Source organism: Artemia sp. Qi Xiang Cuo, chromosome 19 (assembly GCF_049724085.1).
Source record: "Artemia sp. Qi Xiang Cuo chromosome 19, ASM4972408v1, whole genome shotgun sequence".
Classification (NCBI taxonomy): domain Eukaryota; kingdom Metazoa; phylum Arthropoda; class Branchiopoda; order Anostraca; family Artemiidae; genus Artemia; species Artemia sp. Qi Xiang Cuo.
In genome coordinates this window covers 28,512,154-28,534,495 of record NC_142812.1, presented here as the reverse complement: position 1 = coordinate 28,534,495, position 22,342 = coordinate 28,512,154, and the positions used below count along the sequence as shown (strand labels likewise).

The 22,342-nt window shown below is 35.7% G+C and overlaps 2 protein-coding genes and 1 pseudogene across 2 annotated transcripts in view; 1 reads left to right on the top strand and 2 right to left on the bottom strand.

Annotated features, from left to right (window-relative positions):
* Mys45A (SDA1 domain containing protein Mys45A) overlaps window positions 1-22,342 on the bottom strand; it is a 143,658-nt gene that overhangs the window by 68,775 nt on the left and 52,541 nt on the right. Inside the window, exons 11-12 of the mRNA XM_089105436.1 lie at window positions 20,450-20,624; window positions 16,958-17,077 (exon numbers count right to left, since the gene is read on the bottom strand). Of these exons, the coding sequence (XP_088961562.1) occupies window positions 16,958-17,077; window positions 20,450-20,624 (295 nt within the window). The remainder of the gene's footprint in view (window positions 1-16,957; window positions 17,078-20,449; window positions 20,625-22,342) is intronic.
* Window positions 8,863-10,023, bottom strand: LOC148940693 (26S proteasome regulatory subunit 10B pseudogene; annotated as a pseudogene).
* On the top strand, window positions 11,757-13,050 carry LOC148940692 (E3 ubiquitin ligase Rnf121-like). Its single transcript, XM_089105438.1, has one exon. It carries the CDS (start codon window positions 11,884-11,886, stop codon window positions 12,889-12,891), a length of 1,008 nt encoding a protein of 335 aa, XP_088961564.1. The 5' UTR covers window positions 11,757-11,883; the 3' UTR covers window positions 12,892-13,050.

Below are 22,342 nucleotides of genomic sequence, written 5' to 3'. Positions count from 1 at the left end.
TAATTTCGAATTTGTAAATTTGGCCTTGGACGACTTAACAAGAGGGGCGAACGCCTCATTGAATTTTGCAGAGACAGTGATCTAGCCATTACCAATACTCTCTTCAAACAGAGAGAACGTCGTAAGGCGACATGGACGTCGCCGGATGGAAAAATCCGTAATCTTATTGATTACGTGCTCGTCTCTAGGCGGTGGAAATCATCTGTGCTAGATACTGTCACCCTCGCAGGTGGAGATTTCGACAGCGACCATTCCCTGGTCATGTCTGCACTAAAGATACGCCTGAAATCTTCCTCAAAGCTGAATAATAGACCCGCTCGTTTCAACACACATCTTCTCAAAGACCCTCAAATTCGCCAAACCTACATCGATGAACTGTCTACTGAAATATCGGACCTTCTTTCTAATATTCCTGTAACTCTATCTAAAGAGGATATCGATAAACTGGTCACAGACTCCTCTAAGATCATCAGCAAAGTAGCGATGTCCGCCCTAGGAACCAAAAAGGGTGATAAAAAGCCTTGGATAACAAATGAAATTATTTTATAATGTACTGAGAAACGAAAACACAATAACAGGTCAGACAGAGAGAGCAGGGACAGATATAAGCACTTGAAGCGTGCTGTAGAAAAAGCCACCCGTAGAGCCCATCGCACCTACATTAAAGACAAATGTGAACAGTGTGAGGCTGATTTTAAGAGAGGCGATTCATACTTCATGTATAAGAGAGTTCGTGAGCTAACAAGCAAGAAAATCCTCAGTTCTTGTACACTGCTAGATAAAAATGGCTCTCAGATACAAAGCACAGAAGGTATCCGATCGAGATGGATGGAGCATTTCAAAGAAAAGCTTAATCCTGATATCTTTCCAAACTCTGCTGTCCTGGACCTCTTGCCCGTTACTGTCTCAGATCCCAGCCCACCTCCTCTCCGTTCTGAGGTCGAAGATGCCATCCAAGCGCTGAAGACTAACAAGGCCCCTGGCCCGGACGGGATACAGGCAGAACTGCTGAAAGTCCGGTGTGAACCACTTATAGATCTTTTCCACAAGATTGTATCCGGTGCCTGGCAAAAGAGTCATTTCCCAACTTCTTGGTGCGAAGCCACAATTGTTCCACTACACAAGAAGGGGTCAAAGGCAATATGTGATAATTACCGTCCTATTAGCCTAACAAGTCAAACTGCCAAGATCTTCACCCGAATTATACTCCAACGGATCAGAGCCGCGTCATCCTTAGTCATCCAAGAATACCAAGCCGGTTTTCGCCCTGGGAGATCGACCGTTGATCAAATTTTCACTGTTCGCCAAATTTTAGAGAAATATCTGGAATTCGGTCGCGGCCTGTATCAGCTCTTCATCGACTTTAGGCAAGCATTTGACCTTATTTGGAGAAATGGCCTATGGCAAATCCTTCTCCATTACGGAATCCCACGAAACCTAGTAGATCTTATCAAGGATATGTACTCAAAATTTGGGAGTCGTGTGATGACTAGTGAAGGTCTCACTGACAGTTTCCAGACTTCCGCAGGTGTCCTTCAAGGATGCCTTTTGTCTCCAGAGCTGTTCAACCTTTTCCTCACAGCAGTCTTATCCCTGGTGGAGACAACTTGTGGCGCACATATAGGGGGTGTTCAGATAGATAACCTAGCCTACGCCGATGATATCAACGAAATGGCTGAAACACCCGAGGATCTACAAGCCGTTCTTAACGACGTCTTCGAAGCCACTAGTTCTTTTGGAATGATCATAAATGTATCAAAAACAAAGGTTATGTGCTGCTCACGAAAGCCATAGGATACAGTTAAGCCAGACCTGAAAATTAATGGAGAGAGTATCCAGTGGGTTGAGGAGTTCCCTTACCTCGGTAGTCTGATCACCAGCGACAACAGTCCATCAAAAGACATCAAAAGACGTCTCGCCCTCGCGAGTTCCAGTTTCAAGGCCCTTATGCCCATATGGCGAAGCAAGGATTTGTCTCTGCGGCTTAAGACACGACTTTTTGATACCCTGATCATCCCCATCGCACTCTACTCATGTGAAACATGGACACTGACGGTAAATGACAACCGTCGACTTGCAGCATTTGAAACTAAGTGCCTCCGCCGCATCGGCGGGATCACTTACCTTGATAGAATCTCAAATTTCGACCTTCTAGAGCGCCTTAAAGTACAACAAACAATTCTCATGAAGATCCAGCTCCATCAACTTCGATGGCTCGGTCACGTACAACGGATGAGTCGGTCCCGTCTCCCAAAAATCCCCTTTGTAGGCCAAATTCACGGTTCCCGTCCTCGCGGTCGTCCCCCAAAAAGTCGTCCCCCAAAAAGGAAGGAAAACTTTGTACCTCACCGCCTCTCGGACCTTCTTCGCCTAGCAAAAGACCGTGAAGCATACAGAAGGCACATCCACGCCGTTACGAGGAAAGAGGCCCCAAGACGACCTTCAAGGACGGATGGGACTTAAGTCAAGTCAGATCAGTACTAATACAGAGTAACGTCTGAATCGTAGATGGGAATTTATCTCCCCCAGGAAATGGCTGAAGTAGCTAATCTGATCAGTTGAATGATCCGTTAGATTTCCCTTTAATTCGTTTAGCAGCCCTTTGAATACACCCTTTCTTGAAGCGCGTAAAAATCCTTAGCGATAATTTCCTAAATGAAGGAAATATAACTGGTACATCCCAAAACCAAAAAATAAAAAAAGCAAGAGGACTACGAAGGCTAAATTATAAAAAAAAAATTTAAACTTAAAAAAGCTCCAACCAGGACATTCAGTAGAAGAAGTTTTTTTTTCTTTTGTATCATTACATAACCTGAGTTTAAAAAAACTCAGGCCACACAATATAGCCACAGCAGCAGTTGAACTATATCATTTTAACAACTGAAATTCCCTAGAAATATATAATTTCGAATTTGTAGATCAGTACTAATACAGAGTAACGTCTGAATCGTAGATGGGAATTTATCTCCCCCAGGAAATGGCTGAAGTAGCTAATCTGATCAGTTGAATGATCCGTTAGATTTCCCTTTAATTCGTTAAGCAGCCCTTTGAATACACCCTTTCTTGAAGCGCGTAAAAATCCTTAGCGATAATTTCCTAAATGAAGGAAATATAACTGGTACATCCCAAAACCAAAAAATAAAAAAAGACCAAGAGGACTACGAAGGCTAAATTATAAAAAAAAAAAATTTTAACTTAAAAAAGCTCCAACCAGGACATTCAGTAGAAGAAGTTTTTTTTTCTTTTGTATCATTACATAACCTAAGTTTAAAAAAACTCAGGCCACACAATATAGCCACAGCAGCAGTTGAACTATATCATTTTAACAACTGAAATAATATATAAGACACAAATCAGTTTCTCCCTTTAAGAGAAAATCGATGTAAAAAAGAAAATTGACGAATATGACTAAAAACCACATGTGCGCGGACCAATGACCACACTCTACTGACATTATGGATTTCAAATTAATAGAAATATAACCTGGAATATGAGCATTAACGTCAAACTAAAGTACCGCTAATCTGTCACTCAAGACGACCAATTTTGTGTCTGAGAATGCAAAACTAAGGAAAAGCATTGCGAACATTGTAAAATTTTAAGACTGGCATATTTTGATCGTGTTCAACCGGCCGTTAAAAAGATTCACAAGGGAAACAGTTGTTAGGTTTGCAAATTTCTAGATTGTGTTTTGAATCTAAGCCATTCTTCTTTTATTTCCCTCTTTATTCTAAAACTCTCAAAACATTATCTGAAGCACTTAACTTTTTAAAACATTCAGTAAACAACTCGAAAATAAAACAAAAGGTCTACCAGACTAGCATGTAGCATTATAAGAACAACAAGAAGAAAATTGAGAAATCCGCTTTTGTGAATTACAAAACGCAATATTGACAGTCATGATATTGTTACAATATAGACGGAAGCCATTCTCATTGCGACAAAAATGACATCCCTTTTCTGTGACTTAAGGCAGTTATGGCAGCAGGGGGGTGGGGGGCAATTCACAAAAATTTAAGGGAGGGGAGGAGAAAATTTATTTTCAAAATCTGGGGGGGATAAAATTTGCCCTTTTTTCAATTTCTTCAAAGAAAATACCAAGAAAAAGGCATTTTTCAATTAAAAGACTTCCAATTTTTTAAATCTAGGGTAAGGGCAAAAAATCTAGGGAGGGCATGTGCCCCACCCCCTCCAATTGAAGCCACTGTATGGCAGTAAATTAAATTTTTGGACTTAAATAAAGGAAGAAATTCAAAAATTCTTGATAAAAATGAGATTTACAGCCAAACGAGTGAAAGCACCCAAATTGTTGATTAAATCTGAACCAGAGAGAGACATATTTGCTTTTGTAGAATCAAACGTACTACATTCACTAAACATTTAACTTATCTTTAAGCTCTGAAGTGGTTTTAATGGTATTTTATAAAACCTTTAACAAGAGCCTCCTACCAAACTGCTTCAAAAAATAATAGATCGATAAAAAAACGAAGTCTGGTGAAAATCGTCATTTTTGAAAGTGAAGACTTCAGGGGTTAGGGCACCATGGAATTTACAGCTTTTGGTATAGTGATGCAACAAAAGAAAAAAAGAAAAAGCGTCCAAGGACGTCCTGCATTCATTGGGGAAAGGGGGAGTATATAAAGGGAAAGACTACTTATGATGGAAAAAAAGCTACTAAAAGATTCAAATGTAAAAATGGACTTGTGTGAAGAGCTTGGTATGCGAGGTTTTTGAAAAAAGAGCTTGGTATGAAAGCTTTCCAAGGAAAATGAAAAAAAGAGGAACAGTAAAGGAACTGCTTGAAGAGGGCTATAAATAATTGAGATTATGATTTGAAAAAGCAACTTTGGTTATTATTGATCCACGTTCGAGCTAGCATAATGAAGTCAACAACACGTCGACATTTTGCTCTTTAGCGTTTGATTTGGGCATTATTAGGTCAACCTAGAATAGCCTATCGAATGCATTTTTATAGCGGCAGTTTCAAATATAATACTTGATGCTTTTTAGTACCGAATTAACCAAGTGTTACCTTTTATCTAATTAATTAACCAATAGTAATGCTCCTTACGGTTCTCGAACACGAAAAAAACATCATTAACACAAACAAGACAAAACAAATGTCACCAACTGACCGTACATTTTGAATCTGTCGATTAAATTTATAAATCTTATGTCGACTTGGAGAACATAATTCTGGATATGAAGCCGAAATACTCGGATTTTTATAAAAAAAAACAACAAAGAGAAAAATCTCAATGAAAAAAAAACAACAACAAACAAGACTGCGGTCAGTGGAGAGAAAAGAACAAAAATGTAAAACAACGCGGATATTTCGCCTGTATCCAAACAAGGCGTCTTTAGCACGAAAGAAACACAAGAGGAACAAGATAAAAAACCAAGCTAAAACTAAAAAACCAATAAAACCACCACCAAAAATAAAAAAAAAATATATACAGTTGGCACAAATTGTCATGGCTGGCCAGTTTTTATTATTGTTTTTGTATTAATGAAATTTTTATTTTTATTTTTACCGTCTTATTAAAAAATTACGACTTTTTAGTTTATTTTCGTTTCAATTTTAAATTATTTAGAACAACCAATTTCTTTTTCTGGCATCAAAAGACTATAAAATGTCGAAATAATGTCAATATTTTACAAATCCAGCAACAGCCGTGTCTACAGAAAATTAAATAATACGGCATAATTCCTTATCGTGTTGATAGAGATGCTCATTCAAACGTGACTTTGATATTCAATAAGTTATTAGTACGTGGAACATACTTTGTGTAAGCGAAAATTCCTTCAATTAGCTCTGTTTTAAGTAGACCCCGATCTTGGGTCTATCCTGAAAACCACATTTTTTTTTCAAATTATGAAGCTTTTAGCGCAGTATCAGGGAATCGACAGAGTTGCCAAAACAGATAAACAGATAAGCAAAACAGATGCGAAAACAGATAAGCAAAGTTAAATTTGACCGCACTCTTCGTCCATAAAATTCAAACAAAGACAATCTGTTGTTTTCCAAAGACGTTCGTTTCACATGAAGACCAAAAGCAGATCAATGAATGTTTTCAGTTATTATCAAAAACAAATTTTGAAAAGGGGATAGAATCGACCCGGAGAAAACTTAAAAACATATTCTTAAAATCATAAACTGAGCATGACAGACGGAAAATCACATCAAGGGAGAGATGGTTGTCTCCAACAGTTTTTATTGCAAGTTTATGGAAGTGTACTAACAAATTACGGTACAATACTATAGACGAGGTTTCAGAAGTCCGTCGTACAGCAGACTGTGTTTTTTAAGCAAATATGTGCTTCAATTTCTTGATTATCCAAAGATTGCAAAGGATTTTCAGTTCCACAGCCTGGATGTGCTGCAAAAAGGAGAGGTTTTTATCCAGGAGCATACTTAGATGCCTCACAGAACCTGTCAATAACCTCTTAATCGTTTTCTCAAGATATTTTAATTCCAGTTATTTCTAAATGAAGTGTTCCAATCCTAAAACAAATAGAAAACGCGAGTTATCAACATTTATTGAAATTGTATTTGCATCCATTCAGACATAAGTTTCTTCTAAGACAACCTCTAGTTTTTCCTGGAGTGACGTCATGCCTGGGTCACAAAAGGCCATTGTAGTGTCCTCTGCAAATACCAGCAGTTCATCAGACTCATTATCATTACCTGAACTGCCTTTATTACAGCATAGCTTGGGTCATTCACATGAGTTAGAAATAAGGGTGAATCTAGGATTGATCCTAGCGGCACACCAAAATTTATCGTTCATATTGTCCAACAGACCCTCTCCATGTACATGCGCTGATTGCTAAAGTAGGACCAAAACAATTTCAGTGCCTCTCCCCCAACTCTGAAATGTTTTAATTTACCTAGTAGAGTTCTATAATCCATACTGTCAAGTTTCTTTAATATCAACATCCCAACTGGCAAGAATCGCAGGTCACGTGTATTGTTGTTCATTTAGCTCAGTCACATCAGCACATCTTCAGTTGAATCACTCCGTCTGAATCCAAATTGTTGTTTAGTGAGCAATCCCTTCGTTTCCAGAAAAGAGCAATTGATTCTTGATAGGTTCTTCGAACACTTTTGAAAACACCAGGAGAATTGGGATGGATCATCTTGAAAACCACTTTTATTAAGAAGTACTAACCGTGCGCTCTTAAGGAGCCACGGACAAATCCCTTTCCGCAAAGAGAGGCTTATTAAAGGTGTTAACGGTATATTACAAATGGTAGTACAGCATTCAACATATCAAGTCAGAACGGTCAAGTCCGGATGCAGGTGTATCTCACGAATTTTTGACAATCATTGAGATGTCGAGGGAAGTTATCGGAAGGACTGCCACGACTTAACCCTCGCCAAAACCCGGAAATTCTTATAGTATTATGCTGGGGAAGTACTGTGTTCACCAACGATGGCGAGGAAAGTGTAATTAAAATAACTAGCTGTAAATTTAGAACCATAAGAAAGTGTAAGTAAGAACGTTAAGTAAAGAGCAACCCCTGCCAATAGCAACCCTAAATAAAAAAAAAGGAATTTAGGGAACAACATATCCTCAGAAGAATCTGTTTTTCATGGTGATTCCAAATATGTTAAATTCATTGAATCTAAGATTACTGATCAAAAGTTATGAGTATATGAGCATTAACACAATTTAGATAAAAGATTAAAACACCAAAAAAAGAGGGAAGATCTTACTTAAAATTGCCGCTACCGCTACAGCCACGGTGTACCAATTTTCAGTTCTATAGTTAAAGAAATTAACAACACAGACTTAACAGATTACACAGTTTTGAGATGCGATTCACCATCATTCACCATTCACCAGGGATTGTTGACGACCTACTGGAGAGTGATCTTAGCGAAACAAGTTCTGCACATACAAGACTAAAGGGAATTGCTTGTGATCTTCGTTACCACAGAGTGGGTTGAACTCGAAGAAAAAGTCCTTTCCTCACCGTACTGTGGCAACTTCTAAGATAAATATACTATTCAGTTTGTGGTGTCAAACACATGATAATAATAGTTGAAAAGTTAGAAAAGGAAAAAACGGTATATTTCAGTTACTATGGGTTAGAGTTTGTTCTTTACTATGATTTCGGCTTCCTTCATACATGATATAATATCAAAATAATATTTGTTCAAAAAATTCTTATCATTTACAAATTTAGATCCAACCTGAAGTAGCTTAAAAGGAACTTTTATAGAGACAAAAAAGCTGTAAGAGTAAATATATAGAGCGTCCAGTTAGCCTTATTCCAATTTCACCTGGTAAACCATCTACGATTCACGCGTGAAATATCTGGTAACAGAGAGATATCAAACGAAAAGTAAATTGGTAGGTAGTCTATATCACTTTCTGTTTCGTGAACAGAAACAATTGAAACCGATAAATTTGGAGAACAATGAATGTGGTATTAGTATGGCTCCCAGAATGATGGATATATGAAAATGAACGATTCTTATTCAGTAGCTTAAACTCGGACAAAGACTGGAAAACCATATCCAATCGGAGGTTTGAATTTAATAAATCAGCATCAAAATCCCCAGCAACAACAAATTGGTGACCAAAAGATGATGCAGAATCTGCCACTTTTTTCAAAACACTACAATTTTTGGCAAACTTATTCAGTGACTGAACAGATTTATGATCACATGGAAAATATACATTAATAAATACTAGATCGGCAATTCGCACGGCCAAGATGTTTTCTTCACTGTGGAACAGCATTGGCGGCGCGTTTTTTTTTTTTTTTTTTTTTTTTTGACAAAAAGAAATTTGTATTCAAGAAATAAATCAGAAACCAAAAAAAAAAAAATGAAACAGTAGAAATTATATTTTAAATTGGTTTGTAATCAAGTTTCGACTCAAGTTTCTTATTATCCGATACTTTTCTAGCAGCTTTCATCATATCCTGTTCAATAATGTAGTCACGATCAGCACGGATTGCAAATAGACCTGCTTCTGTGCATATATTTCGCAAATCTGCACCGTTAAACCCATATGTTAGCCTCACAATTGTTTCATAATCAATATCACCATGATAAGTGATGGGAGCACTATGAATCTTCAAAATTTCCAGGCGAGCCTGCTCATTTGGAAGAGGAATTTCAATCTTTCTGTCTAAGCGACTTGGGCGAAGCAAAGCAGGGTCCAAGGTATCTGGTCGGTTTGTAGCCATAATCATTTTTACCTGTCCCAAAGCATCGAAACCGTCCATTTGATTTAGCAGCTCCATAAGGGTGCGTTGGATTTCACGATCTGCGGATGTACCTTCACTAAATCTTCTACCCCCAATTGCGTCAATTTCGTCCATAAAAATGATACAGGGTTGATGGTCTCGGGCATAGTTAAACATTTCTCGAATAAGACGAGCAGAATCACCAATATACTTGTCAACGATCGCACTAGAAACCACCTTTAAAAAATTGGCATCCAGCTGGCTAGCAACAGCACGAGCAAGTAACGTCTTTCCGGTTCCAGGAGGACCATAGAGTAAGCATCCTTTGGGTGGGGTTATACCAACCCTTTGAAATAATTCTGGATTTAGCAATGGTAGCTCAATTACTTCTCGTAGTTCCCGAACTTGTTCCGAGAGACCACCAATATTTGAGTAAGTGACATCACCAGGGTCTTCATGCGACATATTGTAAACTAGTGGGTCAACTTCACGAGGTAAATACCTCATTATAGTTAGTGTGGTCCTATCCAGGGCAACACGAGTACCTGGTTTTAATGAGGATTTATCCAGTTGTCTACGGCACCCAACAACGTAACGGGGTCCATTGGTAGGCTTGACAATAAATTTGTCTTCAGTAAGCTGTTTGAGAACTTCTCCAACAATCTGACCAACTGACTGCAAGGCTCTTAAATCATTTTCCGATTTGTCAAATTGCTTTGTAAACTCTCTTAGCTGTTCTCGCATATCTTTTAATCTTGCTTCAACTTCTCCATGTTCCATAATCTTCTTTCTACATTCTGTCAGAGTTTTATCTCTCATTGGGTCCACTTTCCAGGTATGCTAGATTGCCTTTCTTTAGATTTGTATTTGTTCCAATGAAAAGTTCAAATGACAGTTCGTTACTACGAACTGTTTGATTTTAAAAATTTCAGGTATTTCCTAGTTTTAATTAAAAAATTAAAATTATTGCTCAGACACCATAAATATTTTTGTAGTTTACATAATAACTTGAGCGATCCTGAACTTACAACTAACATCAAATAAAATAATCTTGTCGAGAGATCAACGTGTATAAATATTGCATTCACTTATTACGTCATATATGTTTATAACCTATATACAGTTATAATGTCATTCATCAAGCTTGTACATGAAAATGCAGTTTTTTTTTCAAAATTGATTCTATTTTAAAAAATATTTTACTTTTAATTACAAAAGGCACTAGATGTAGCAATTTCCTTTAAAATGAGCAATTATACAGCTCTCTATGATTTTCCAGAGAAGGAAAATCAAACGGAAAGAAAAAAAGATGACGTATGTGGAGAATATCGTGGTTACAGCCAACTTTCTTGACTTTCAAGATTTTCTTGATTTATCCTGAGCTGATTTTAAATATATAAGTTCATCAGGTTTACTCATATCCATCAAAAGTTACGAGCCTATGTAAATTTCATCGATATAGGCTCGTAACTTTTGATGGATATGAGTAAACCTGATGAACTTATATCCGGGTTATATATTTAAAATCAGCTTAAAAATTCGATTCTTTTGATGCATCTATTGGTATCAAAATTCCGTTTTTTAAGATTTTCGGTTACTATTGAGACGAGTCGCTCTTACTATACAGTTCGTTACCACGAACTGGATTTTGTGTGATTTTGATTTTGAAATGTTGCATATGAGTAAACTTGGTGAAACTTATATATTTAAAATCAGCATAAAAATACAATTCTTTTGATTTATCCAATGATATTAAAATTCCGTTTTTTTAGAGTTTCGGTTACTAATGAGACGAGTCGCTCTTACTATACAGTTCGTTACCACGAACTGTTTGATTAATAATGCTGCGGCAAAGGAAGGAAAGAGACTGGTAATTGCTTCAATGCAGAGTCGAAAGTGTGCTTGTTTCTTATCCATATTTGAAAAGACAGCAGTATGAAAAGACATCAAAAATGCAGTTTTTAGTGGAAAAATTTATTCTGTTTTAAAAAATAATTTGTTTTAGTTACAAGAGGTTTTTAACCCAATTAATTTCCTTTAAAATGAACCTTTGAACAACTCTCTACGATGTTTCAGTACCAAGTAATCTGTGGAAAAAAAAAGAAAAAAAAGATGCCATTCAGGCAGAACGCTGTAGTAGCAGCCACTTTTCTTGATTTTCAAGCCAATATATTTCCCTTGCTGTTCAAGCCAAGGGACAAAAGTTTCCTATACAGGGGTTTCGGACAAGGCGGTTCTAATAGTGTACTTTTTGTTTTGATCTGACTCTATTTTTAGAAGTTAAGGGTTTTTATATTTCTTAACATTGGACGTGATCGTCTCTTACTAGGTTGCTAGCTACCGCTGCAACCCAGATGACGTCATATCATATCCTCTTTAAAAATAATTATACGTGTATTCAATTAAGTCTTACGGATTAGCGTAGTTCAGATATAGTTTGATGTATAGTTATTGTTGCCTCTCAAGATCAAGAACAACCACGAAGAGAAAATGTCAAAAGTGCAAAATCATTTGTAATCTCCTTAAATAGTTACATATTTGTCCAAAAAAAGGAATTTTGAAAATGATAAATTAAACTTCAAGAATTCGCAGGCTTGAATATAAGCCTTTTGGACACACCTTCATCAGGAAAAGCAGCAAGGCTTCATCTGCTCTCTAATATATCTATATTTCATAGACATGGCTTTAACAGACAATGATACTCAGCTGGTAGACCCTGACCAACAAGATCCTCAAGTTGTGTTGGTGGACTCTGGAAACCTTACAAAACTGCACAATGGACTTCATGCTTATCATGAGAGAATTAGAGAGCGTGAATCCCTCAGAGCTGCACATAGAGGCCATGAAGCTATGCATCTAGAAATGTTTTTAATACTGATTTTCAGCTTGATTGCAGGACAGTTCATATTGATAGAATGGAGGAAGAGACATTACAGGTCTTATCGATTTGTAACATTTATTTGGATGTGGTTAATTCCAATTGTTCTTAGCATCAGAAGCCAGTTTTGGAGATTTGTGTTTTGTTGGTTCCTATTCTCATGCGTTACCTTGCTAGTTGTAAGAAAGGCATTAGAAAAGCCTTTGCATGGAGCGACCCCCAGGATGGTGTACAAATGGTTTTACATTATTCACTTACTAAGCTGTGGTCTGGGTATTTTCGGATACGCCGTTATAATTGCAGCTTTTTGTGGATTGAATTTGGTTTTTGGAGTTCTCCCTCAAGTGTGGCTGGATTTCGGATTTTTACTTATATTTTATGGCTCATACTTTGGAGTGCTAGGAAGAGATCTAGCCGAGATGTGTGCTGATAAAATGGCATCAAATATAGGGTATTATGTTCCTGATGGTATTCCTAGTCGTAGTTTAGAAGAGAATATGTGTGCAGTTTGTGGCAATAGACTCCTTGTGCTCAACAATGATGATGCGGTCCTTGAAAAAACTTTTAGACTCCCTTGTAATCATGTGTTTCATGAGTTTTGTATCCGTGGCTGGTGCATTGTTGGAAAGAAGGAAACCTGTCCTTACTGTAAGGAGAAAGTTGACCTCAGAGGAATTGTTACCAATCCATGGGAGAAGCCCCACGTTCTGTATGGTCAGCTGCTAGACTGGATCAGATGGTTAGTAGCATGGCAGCCAGTGATTTTACTACTTGTCCAGGGTGTTAATTGGGCACTTGGCCTTGAATGATCTCAGTCTCTTTTTATCACTAGCCAAAATTTCTCATTTCGTTTCTTACAAGAAATTTGGAGTCGTTTTCTTAAAAATTATTTCAATTCTATGTTTTGTTTAGAGTGAAATTGTTTACCTATTATACAGCATTTGGTCTTTATTAAAACTTTTTTAAACTCTAAAAAAAAAAAAAAAAAAAAAAAAAAAAAAAAAAAAAAGCCAAAAATACAGCATAACAAAAAATTAAGCCCAGTCAGGTGAAGGTGAAATAGCTCTAATCCATCTCAAACGGCTTGAATAATACTGTGTGTGGTATATCTTTATTTAAGATGTCAAGATTCAGCATACATGTAAGCTATGCCATCCTTGATAAGGATTTTCTTCCTTACAGTGATTTAAGTATTGGTCGTTACTGCTAAGTGACTAAAACTCACACCTCTCCAATTAAAGAGATAAGCTCCATAGCCACTAAGCTGCAGTAAATTTTAATGTATAATGTGTTATTGAACATGTGATGGATAGGGAGAGATTGAATAATTGTAATTGTCGTTGAAGCAAGTATTCTAACTGTAAATTTCTCTGTTCTTCATTTTTACTTATCATTATTTAAGACATTTTAATAGCTTTTGCCTTAGCTGCTCGGATTGGTCTTGTCACATTTGATGGTCTAGGTTTTTCATTTGTCCTCTAGGCATTATGAAACCGCTTAAAATGCCTAATTATCTTGTCTTATTTATGAAATCATAAATTTCAATTTAATTAAGAAATTCTGTTGTGAATTCAATTCTTCATTCCTGTTAATGCATCAAAGAATCATCTATTCAATAAGTTTTTTTTCTTCTGGGACTCGTTGCTATTCTCACTGTTGCTGCTCTTCTAACCGCCGAGCTCATTTACAGTTTGATGTGATCACCCAGGAAATGTTTGAGATGTCATTAAGTGTCAAATCAGCAATGTAAATTGAATAAGGCCATTCTGGCGTGAATTCAATTCCTCCTTCCTGTTATTACATAAAATAATCATCCAATCTTAGGATTTTTTTTTTCTGAGACTCGTGATTCTCACTGTTGCTTCTCTTTTAACCGTACTTCTAACCGAAGTTTTGTCCATTATTTTCTTATTTCAATTATCTTGAAATATGATATCTTAATTATCATATTTCAATTATTTCAATACTTCATGTTCATTCTTTACTATAAACTGCAACCCGGATTGTTATAAAAACCCTAAACACATTATTTCATTTTTCACCATCTTTTACTGTGATACTGTAATCACAGTAAACACTAGATACTGTGAAATTACAATCAGGAAAAAGCCTATGGCTTTTTCTTAGTTGGAATAGTAAGAGACGACCTGGGTACAACCTACGACTATGACGTCATTGATCAATATTAATTAAAAAAACAATTCGAAAAATTATCGTTTAGAAGTAAATCGAAGGTTATTTTAAAATTATCATATGGGAATAAAAACACCTGTTGAAGTTCATGGCTAAAATCATATTACATTAATATTAAGTAATGTACGAAATCCACAAGGGGAATAAACTAAATAAACAATCATAGCAAAAAACATACAACAAGTAATAATATAAATGAATAAATAGATCTTAAACCGAGTAATGCTTGGATTGAATATGAAAATCAAGCTTAAAACGAAAACAAATGTTTTGCTATATAAGTATAAATGAAACTTGAAACAAACAGAAATTAAATAAACGATCATTGCGAACAAACATAAAATATATATGAATGTAAATGGATAAATAAATTTTAAAACGAGTTGAACTTAAAAAGATTATAGAAATCCAGTTTTGATCTATAAAAAATAACTACAAATAGGAGTTTGTGCACTATCTCAATACAGAAGTCTTAAACCTACTGCGTCATTGGCGCTTTACTGAAAACAATTCTTTGGAATGTTTTCATTTTTGTAACTTTAAGAAATCAAAAATTAATTAGGATTTTAGGGAATAAATATCAGTATATGTATATTAAATTGACAATGCACATTTTTTTTCAGTAAACTCATTTGAATTTTTTTTCAGTAAATTACAAATTATATTCTGGTTTTTAGAATGCACAGGGGTTTTGAACCCTACTCATATTAATTTATGCTCGTTTTGAGTTTGACTCTAATATTTATTTTAATTTTTGTTCGTTTTATGTTTAATTTATTTATTAATACTGATTTGGGGTAGTTTTACGCTTGGTAAATTATATGATAGTCCGGCCGCCAGGTGTTGAAAGTGTAAACCTTACCTCAGCGGAATGGGGCTTCAATGTGATTTAGCCTACTCTCAGATCCCCAAGTTTACCATGCGGATTAAAAAATACCAGTGACATTTGCTTGTGATTGGTGAAATACTCTAAAACTTAACATTTTATTATATTTTGGTGTTTCATGCAAGAAAATGCATGTTCCACAGAGTTTGAGATGCAGTTTTCCGCTCAAATAGAAATGCTTACAAGCCATAGAATGTTTTCATGACAAACTAACACGATTAGTTAGAAAAAATGGCAGAGTTAAAAAAAAATGGCAAAACTACACGAGTCTTGAACAGTCTTGGAAAGTATAAACAAAATCAAATTGAATATTAGATACATAATGATATTAATTGTTGAAAGATCCATCAGTTTAAGATTTTTTTTCACTGTAATTTTTATTTTCATTTTCAATGCTGTAAGAACTGGAAAATAATAAATTTGTAATATACGAGTAATTCATTTTCAGTGAAGCAACAATGGCGCAAAAGGCTTTAGGTTTTTACAGTTACAGAAGGGGGCAGTGTCCGAATTTTGTTTGTAGTGAAACTATATTTGTCTTGACCAATCTTGGAAAGAACTAATAAATTAAACTGAATATTTGATGAATAATAATATTAATTGCTGAAAGCTCATCAGTTCAAAATTTTACTGTAATTTTAATATTTATTTTCAATTTTAAGTACAAAAGAATACATTTGTAATATAATTCGTTTTCAGTAAAGCGCCAATGACGGAGTAGGTTTTAGGCTTTTGCAGTGAGGCGATACCCAAACTCTTGTTTGTAGTTAGTTTTATTCGATTCAAACTTGATTTGCATATTCTTTTTAAGTTTCACTCGTTTTAAGATTTATTTATTTATTTACATCAATATAAATTGTATGTTTGTTCGCATTGATTGTTTATTTAATTTCTGTTCTTGTTAAGTTTCGTTTATACTTTAATAGCAAAATATTTGTTTTCGTTTTAAGCTTGATTTTCATATTCAATCTAAGCATTACTCTTCTTAAGGTTTATCAATTAATTTATGTTATTACCTGTTGTGTGTTTTTGCGAATTATATTTTATTTAATTCTTGCTCGAATCGGATTCCATTTATTCTTTAATAGTGATATCCGATCATTTGAAGTTTGAATTTTAAAAGGCGTTTGTATCTCCTTAGCTTAAGTTTAAAATAGTCTTTACTTTTCTATGAAAAACTTATTTTTTGGAAAGTTTTCTTTTAATTAATTTTTGTTCGTTTTTGATTGCAAAAAGTTTCAAGTTTTTATGGCATGGGAGGGGGGGGGGTACTTACTGTCCGATTATTCTTGACTTTAAAAAAACAGATCTAGAACTTTCAATTTAAATCGAGTGAGGTTTTTTTCAAAGTCTATACGATTAACTCTTTGATGAAAACCTTATATATGAACAATACATAGCTTGCATAACATTTGGACATCAACGAAAGACTAGTCAAGGGGTGAAAAAATAGCTCCACTACGGTAGGCTAGACAATTCAATTGAAGGATAAAGAGCAACACGACTGCTCAGTCTTGACATAGAAGGATTTTGTGCGCCAAATAAATTGTGTACTTTCAATAGAGTAAGCATACTAGCCTTATGGGCGGTCAGTAACAATAGATCTACGCTGTGTTCTTCTCATATAAAACCCCTTGCTTCAACAAAGGACTCCTGCAACATGCATAAATACTACCTTTTCCTGACCTTCAAAAGTGGTTCAGATGGTTTGCGAAAAAAAAAAACAGAGAGAGAGAGTTGTGTAGGTGGAATTATAAGAAGATAAAACCAAGTTGGAGAGTGGAAATTATACAAACCTCGGAACTTTCTTCATCCTCAGCAACAGATAGTGCTTCAGCACCAGGTACAAAATCTTTAGCTTCTATTTCACCATAGTTCAACGGTTTCAGCTCGGTCATTGCTTCAGTCGGTCGACCCTACAATAAAAAAAGAAAAAAATCAAATTAAAATATTCAGTTATTAAGCAAATTTATTGAGGAATGTAAAGAAACTGGAAAGCTAACATTCATTATAATTCAAGTCCCAAGTATTGATGATTTTTTCCTAATGAGCTTTTTTAGCATAAAAATGGTTGAAAATTGTATCTTCATAAATATCTCCCGTTCTCTCCAAAATAAATTCTGTTGTAAAGCCTATACTAACTGTTAGCCAAGTCTTAGATTAGTAAAAAAAAAAAAAAAACACAATAAAATGTGAATTGTTCGATTAATTCTCTGAGTGATTAAATTGCCTTTCGATTCGCCGTTCGTTACTTATTCCAAACATAATAATCACTACCATTCCAAGTTTCATTTAGAAAAATGGATGCAGCACTAGATTTTACAGTCCAAACCGCCGGTGCTGATCTCTGATTCAAGAGCCTTCAGCAAAGTAGCGCAATGAGGGTAGTCGGCTAGCCATCCTGTGCTTTCGCACACCCTTCCTGTTTACCTTCCCCAGATTCCTCCAGGTATCAATTTAAAATAGATCAACTCTGGCTGAACTTACAGAGTCACACCACTGACTGTTGTCCGAAACCAAATCATCAGCGACATCAGGACTCAAGTACCGGCCCATATGGTTTCAAGTTCAGCGCGATAACCGTTCGGCTAGGACTAAGCGTTCATTTTGAACCCTTAAAGTGGCACATGATTCCTTGTTTTTATCGGAAGCACAACTAAGAAAAAACAGCGTTCGATACAAGATTATGCTAAAAGGATATTTTACGATCAGTTATTCCGAACGTATGGATTTGTCACGGTCAACTACGATAAACGTCTTAACTTAACACTTTAATTTTGCCACTTTTCGACATGGCCGATAGTTGACTGTTAGGATTTACGCACGAAAAATAGGTATTATACTGAACTGGAAATGTACAAGTATAGCAGAAAGAAAAAGGGAAGCAATATAAGATTTTAACAAGTTTATTAGCAATTAATCGTACAAAATCTATTCGCCTGGAATAGATGAATGTCATAACATAGTTTGGAGCCCCTTAAGGGTTCAAAGTGGAATTTCCGAAGGTAGAAATTATTAAATTATTTAGAAAGAAAGTTGAAATGTGCATTGAATACTATGTTTATTTTCAGTTATCGATTTAATCAAAAATTCGATAATTTTACAAGAAGAACAAAAAAAGACGTATCTCATACTTTTAAAAAATAAGTTTGTAACTAAGAAAGGTTCCTTTAATGGGACTTTATCCTCTCGTTAAAAACGGAGAGAATTAATTTCTTGATAGAACGAAGGGAAACCAGATGAAATAGGGACAAAAAAAAGAAGAAAAAAAAATGCTAGAGTACTTCAATCTGAAAGATTACCTTAAATTTAAAGCCTGGAATTTATGCTATTTTGAATAGACAAATTTAAAGCTTTTAAAATTGACGCGTATCTTACTTTATAATTGGTGTGTATCTGTAACTATAGGAAACCCCATTCATTGAATACATTAACATATAAAAGAGGTAGAACCGAATAATAAGCTCAGATGAGAGAGTATCGGACAAGAAATTTATGAGACATGGGTTTGAGCCCAACGGTTGGATTTTGTCGGTAAATTAAATATAAAAAACACGTTTTTTCAACTGAAAGTAGGAAGTAACGTTAAAACTTAACATAAAACGGAAATTATTACGTATATTAAGGGGGTTGCCTCCTCCTCAACACCTCGCTCTTTAAGGTAAAGTTTGTTAGTACTTTTAAAAAAGCTTTTTATTGTTCTAATTAAATGACCCTTGTAATTCAGGAGCCGTTCTTAAAAAATTGGGACAAAATTGAAACTTTAGCTTAAAGAGCGAGGTGTTGAGGAGGAGACAGCCTCCTCCATACACGCAATAATTTCTGTTCGTTTTAATTTTTATTGCTGCTTCCTACTTTCAGCTAAAAAAAAACTTGTTTTTTATTTGATTTCCGATCGTTTTTTAAATAATCCCAGGAAATCTGGTCCCACCTCCACGGAGAAATACCCTCCCCATGGAAATACTCCCTAGACAGTTCAATCTCGGTGAAAATTTACCCATGACAAATAACCTTAACAACTCCACGCGTAAAATTAAGACCGAAAAGAGAAAGTAATACATATAAAAAGAATTTTGTATAGGAATTCTGGCAAATTCCCCCAGTGTATAATTTTCCCTGATAAGTTCATCCCCTGGAAACATCCCTCCCAATGGAAAATTCACCCGTGGAAAAACCCCCAGGAGAAAATTCGTCACCCTAAAATGTATGCATGCTTCCCAATCAAAAATACTATGCGTAAACAATGGGAAAATTTTATAACGAAAAGACCTTTCCCCTAAGGCTGTGGGGGGGCATCTTGAATCAAAAGGCATAGTTATTGGGCCTTTCAACTATGATGAGAAAAATGGCTATCTCTAAATTTTGATCAGACGATTCTAGGGAAAAAAGGGGCCGGGAGTGGGCCTAGTTGCCCTCTAATCTTTTTGGTCACTTAAAAAGGCCATTAGAACTTTTAATTTCCGTTTGAATGAGCCCTCTCAGAATATTCTAGGACCACTAGGTCCATACGGTCACCCCTGAGAAAAAATAAAAAGAATAAACACGCATCCGCGATCTTTCTTTTGGCCAAATATACAAAATTCCACATTTTTCCAGATAGGAGCTTGAAACCTCTACAGTAGGGTTTTCTGATACATTGAATTCTGACAGTGTGATTTTCACTAATATTCTATGACTTTTGTGAGGCAAAATTTCTCAGGATCGTAGCCGTTAATGGGTAAGACTTATATATTTGAAATCAGTATAATGAACTGATTCTTTTGATATATCTATTGGTATCAAAATTCCGTTTTTTAGAGTTTCGGTTACGTTTGAGCCGAGTTACTCCTTATTTACAGTTGGTTACCACGAACTGTTTGAAAATAAGATTTCGAGAATTTATTCCTATTTGAGTAAAAGTTGCAGTTACAAGGAAAAAGCCGATATTAGACTATTTTACTCGTGCAAACGGATAGAGAATCCGATCTCAAAGATGGGGAGGGGGGTCTTATCTCCGCGTAAATGAGTACTTCCGAAGTTATAATCTACGTAAGCCTACCCTGTTTTGTCTCATAGCAAGGGGATCCAGCTGAAACTTTCAAGGAGTTTTGTTAGGAGGAGGGGCATTTTTTATGATCCTCACAAAAGAATGTACGCCACGGCTTGTTTTTTCCATGTCTTTCATCCAAATGGCTTCGCTGCTAGTTTCGAAATAAAAGTTAAAGTCAAAATGCTTTTCAATAGACTTCTGAAGTACTCTTGTCATAGCAGATCTAATAATGAAGCTAAAAATGAAATCCCTTACATACTCTGTCTTTTTTATGGAGTAGTTCAGGATTAGTATTTCTAAATAGGGTGATTAGCGATCTTGACGCCATCATAACACTTTTGTCCTTGTAGGTTTTATATTGTGCAAGGTCTTGTAGCAGATCTTCGTTCATTACTAATGGACATCGGAGACACATTTCTTTGATTGCATTTAGCCTAGAACAGAATAAACAAAAATAACACAAACAATTAAGAACAGCAACATACAATTTCAAAACAGGGGAGGGGATTTAAATTTACCTAAAATTTAAATTTTATGAGGCCCCTTTCAGCTCACAATTATAGTCGTAAGCGCAAAGTTTTCTAGGATTAGTTAAAAAAAAGATAGATAAACTTTAATGCAAATGGAGACAGGAAAGATGTAAAAGAATATTTTTTTGTCCTTCAAATAAAACAAAACTCAATCAATAATTTGGAGGGAAAAAATCAGACAGTTTTTTACTTATACTTTAAAGCATATAAAAGAAAGTGCATTTAAGACTCAAACATTTTAATGTGAAATAAATCAAAGTTGACTTTTTCTAGTAGTATTTCCAAATCAATCGTTTTTAAAACCCCATAAAATGAAAATGCAAGAGAATGCAGACATCTAAGATTCCCTTCATTCAATTTTCGTTTTTTGTAATATAGAATGACACCTAGAGGAGTTCAGTATTCTAATTATTAGTAGGTATTATTCTAATAAATATAATTATTCTAATTATTAGGGTATATTCTAATAAATCTATCAGAGGCAACGCTGTAGCGTTGCCTATAGTAAAGGCCATACGGCTCCAATGTTTTATTATTATTATGATTATTTTTTTTCCCAGAGGCACTTCTTATGGAAGAGGTCGTCGTAAAACTTCAAAGGGGGCTCATTCAATTGGAAATCCAGAGTTCTAGCGCCCTTTTTAATAGTCAAAAATGATTGGAGGGCAACTAGACCCCCCCCCCCCGTCATTCCCCCAAACTCATCCAATCAAAATTTTGAGATAGCCATTTTGTTCAGCGTAGTTGATTTCCAGATAGAAAATATATTTTTGAGGAGGACACTCCCCCACAACCCTCAGGGCAAGGATTATAAGTTATGCCCTGGGGGCATATAAGGTTTTTATAGAAGGCGTTGTCGTAGAAACTTCGAAACAGGCTCATTCAATGGGAAATTAAAGGGCTAGTGTTTTAAGTTATAGGGCAAGGGTTTTAAGTTATGCCCTGGGGGCATATAAGGTATTTGTAGAAGGCGTTGTCGTAGAAACTTCAAAAAAGGCTCAATCGATTGGAAATTCAAAGGGCCAGAGCCCTTTTTAATAGTCGAAAGTGATTGGAGGGCAGCTAGCCCCCCCCCCCCCCCCACGCCCATCATTCCCCCAAATACAGCCAATCAAAATTTTGAGATAGCCATTTTGTTCAATGTAGTTCATTTTCAGATAAAAATCTGTTTTTAAGAAGGACACTCCCCCACAAATCCCAAGGCAAGGGTTTTAGGTTATACCCTGGGGACATATATGGTTTTTAAAGAAGGCAAGGTTGTAAATATTTCAAAACAGGCTCATTCGATTTAAAATTCAAAGGGCTAGTGCCTTTTTTAATAGTCGAAAGTGATTTGAGGGCAACTAACCCCCCTCTCACGCCCACCTTTTCCCCAAACACATCCAATCAAAATTTTGAGACAGCCATTTTACTAAACGTAGTTTTAAGTTCGGGAAATTAGGTCTTTGAGGATGACAACTCCCCCACAGCCCCCAGGGCAAGGGTTGTAATTTAAGGATTCTCCGAATCCTTCTTATTATTTTTTATGGAAGGGATACTCGTATAAACTTTAGAAAGGTCTCATTTGATTGGGAATTGAAAGTTCTTGTTCACTTTTTAAGAGTCAAAAGAGATTGGAAGGC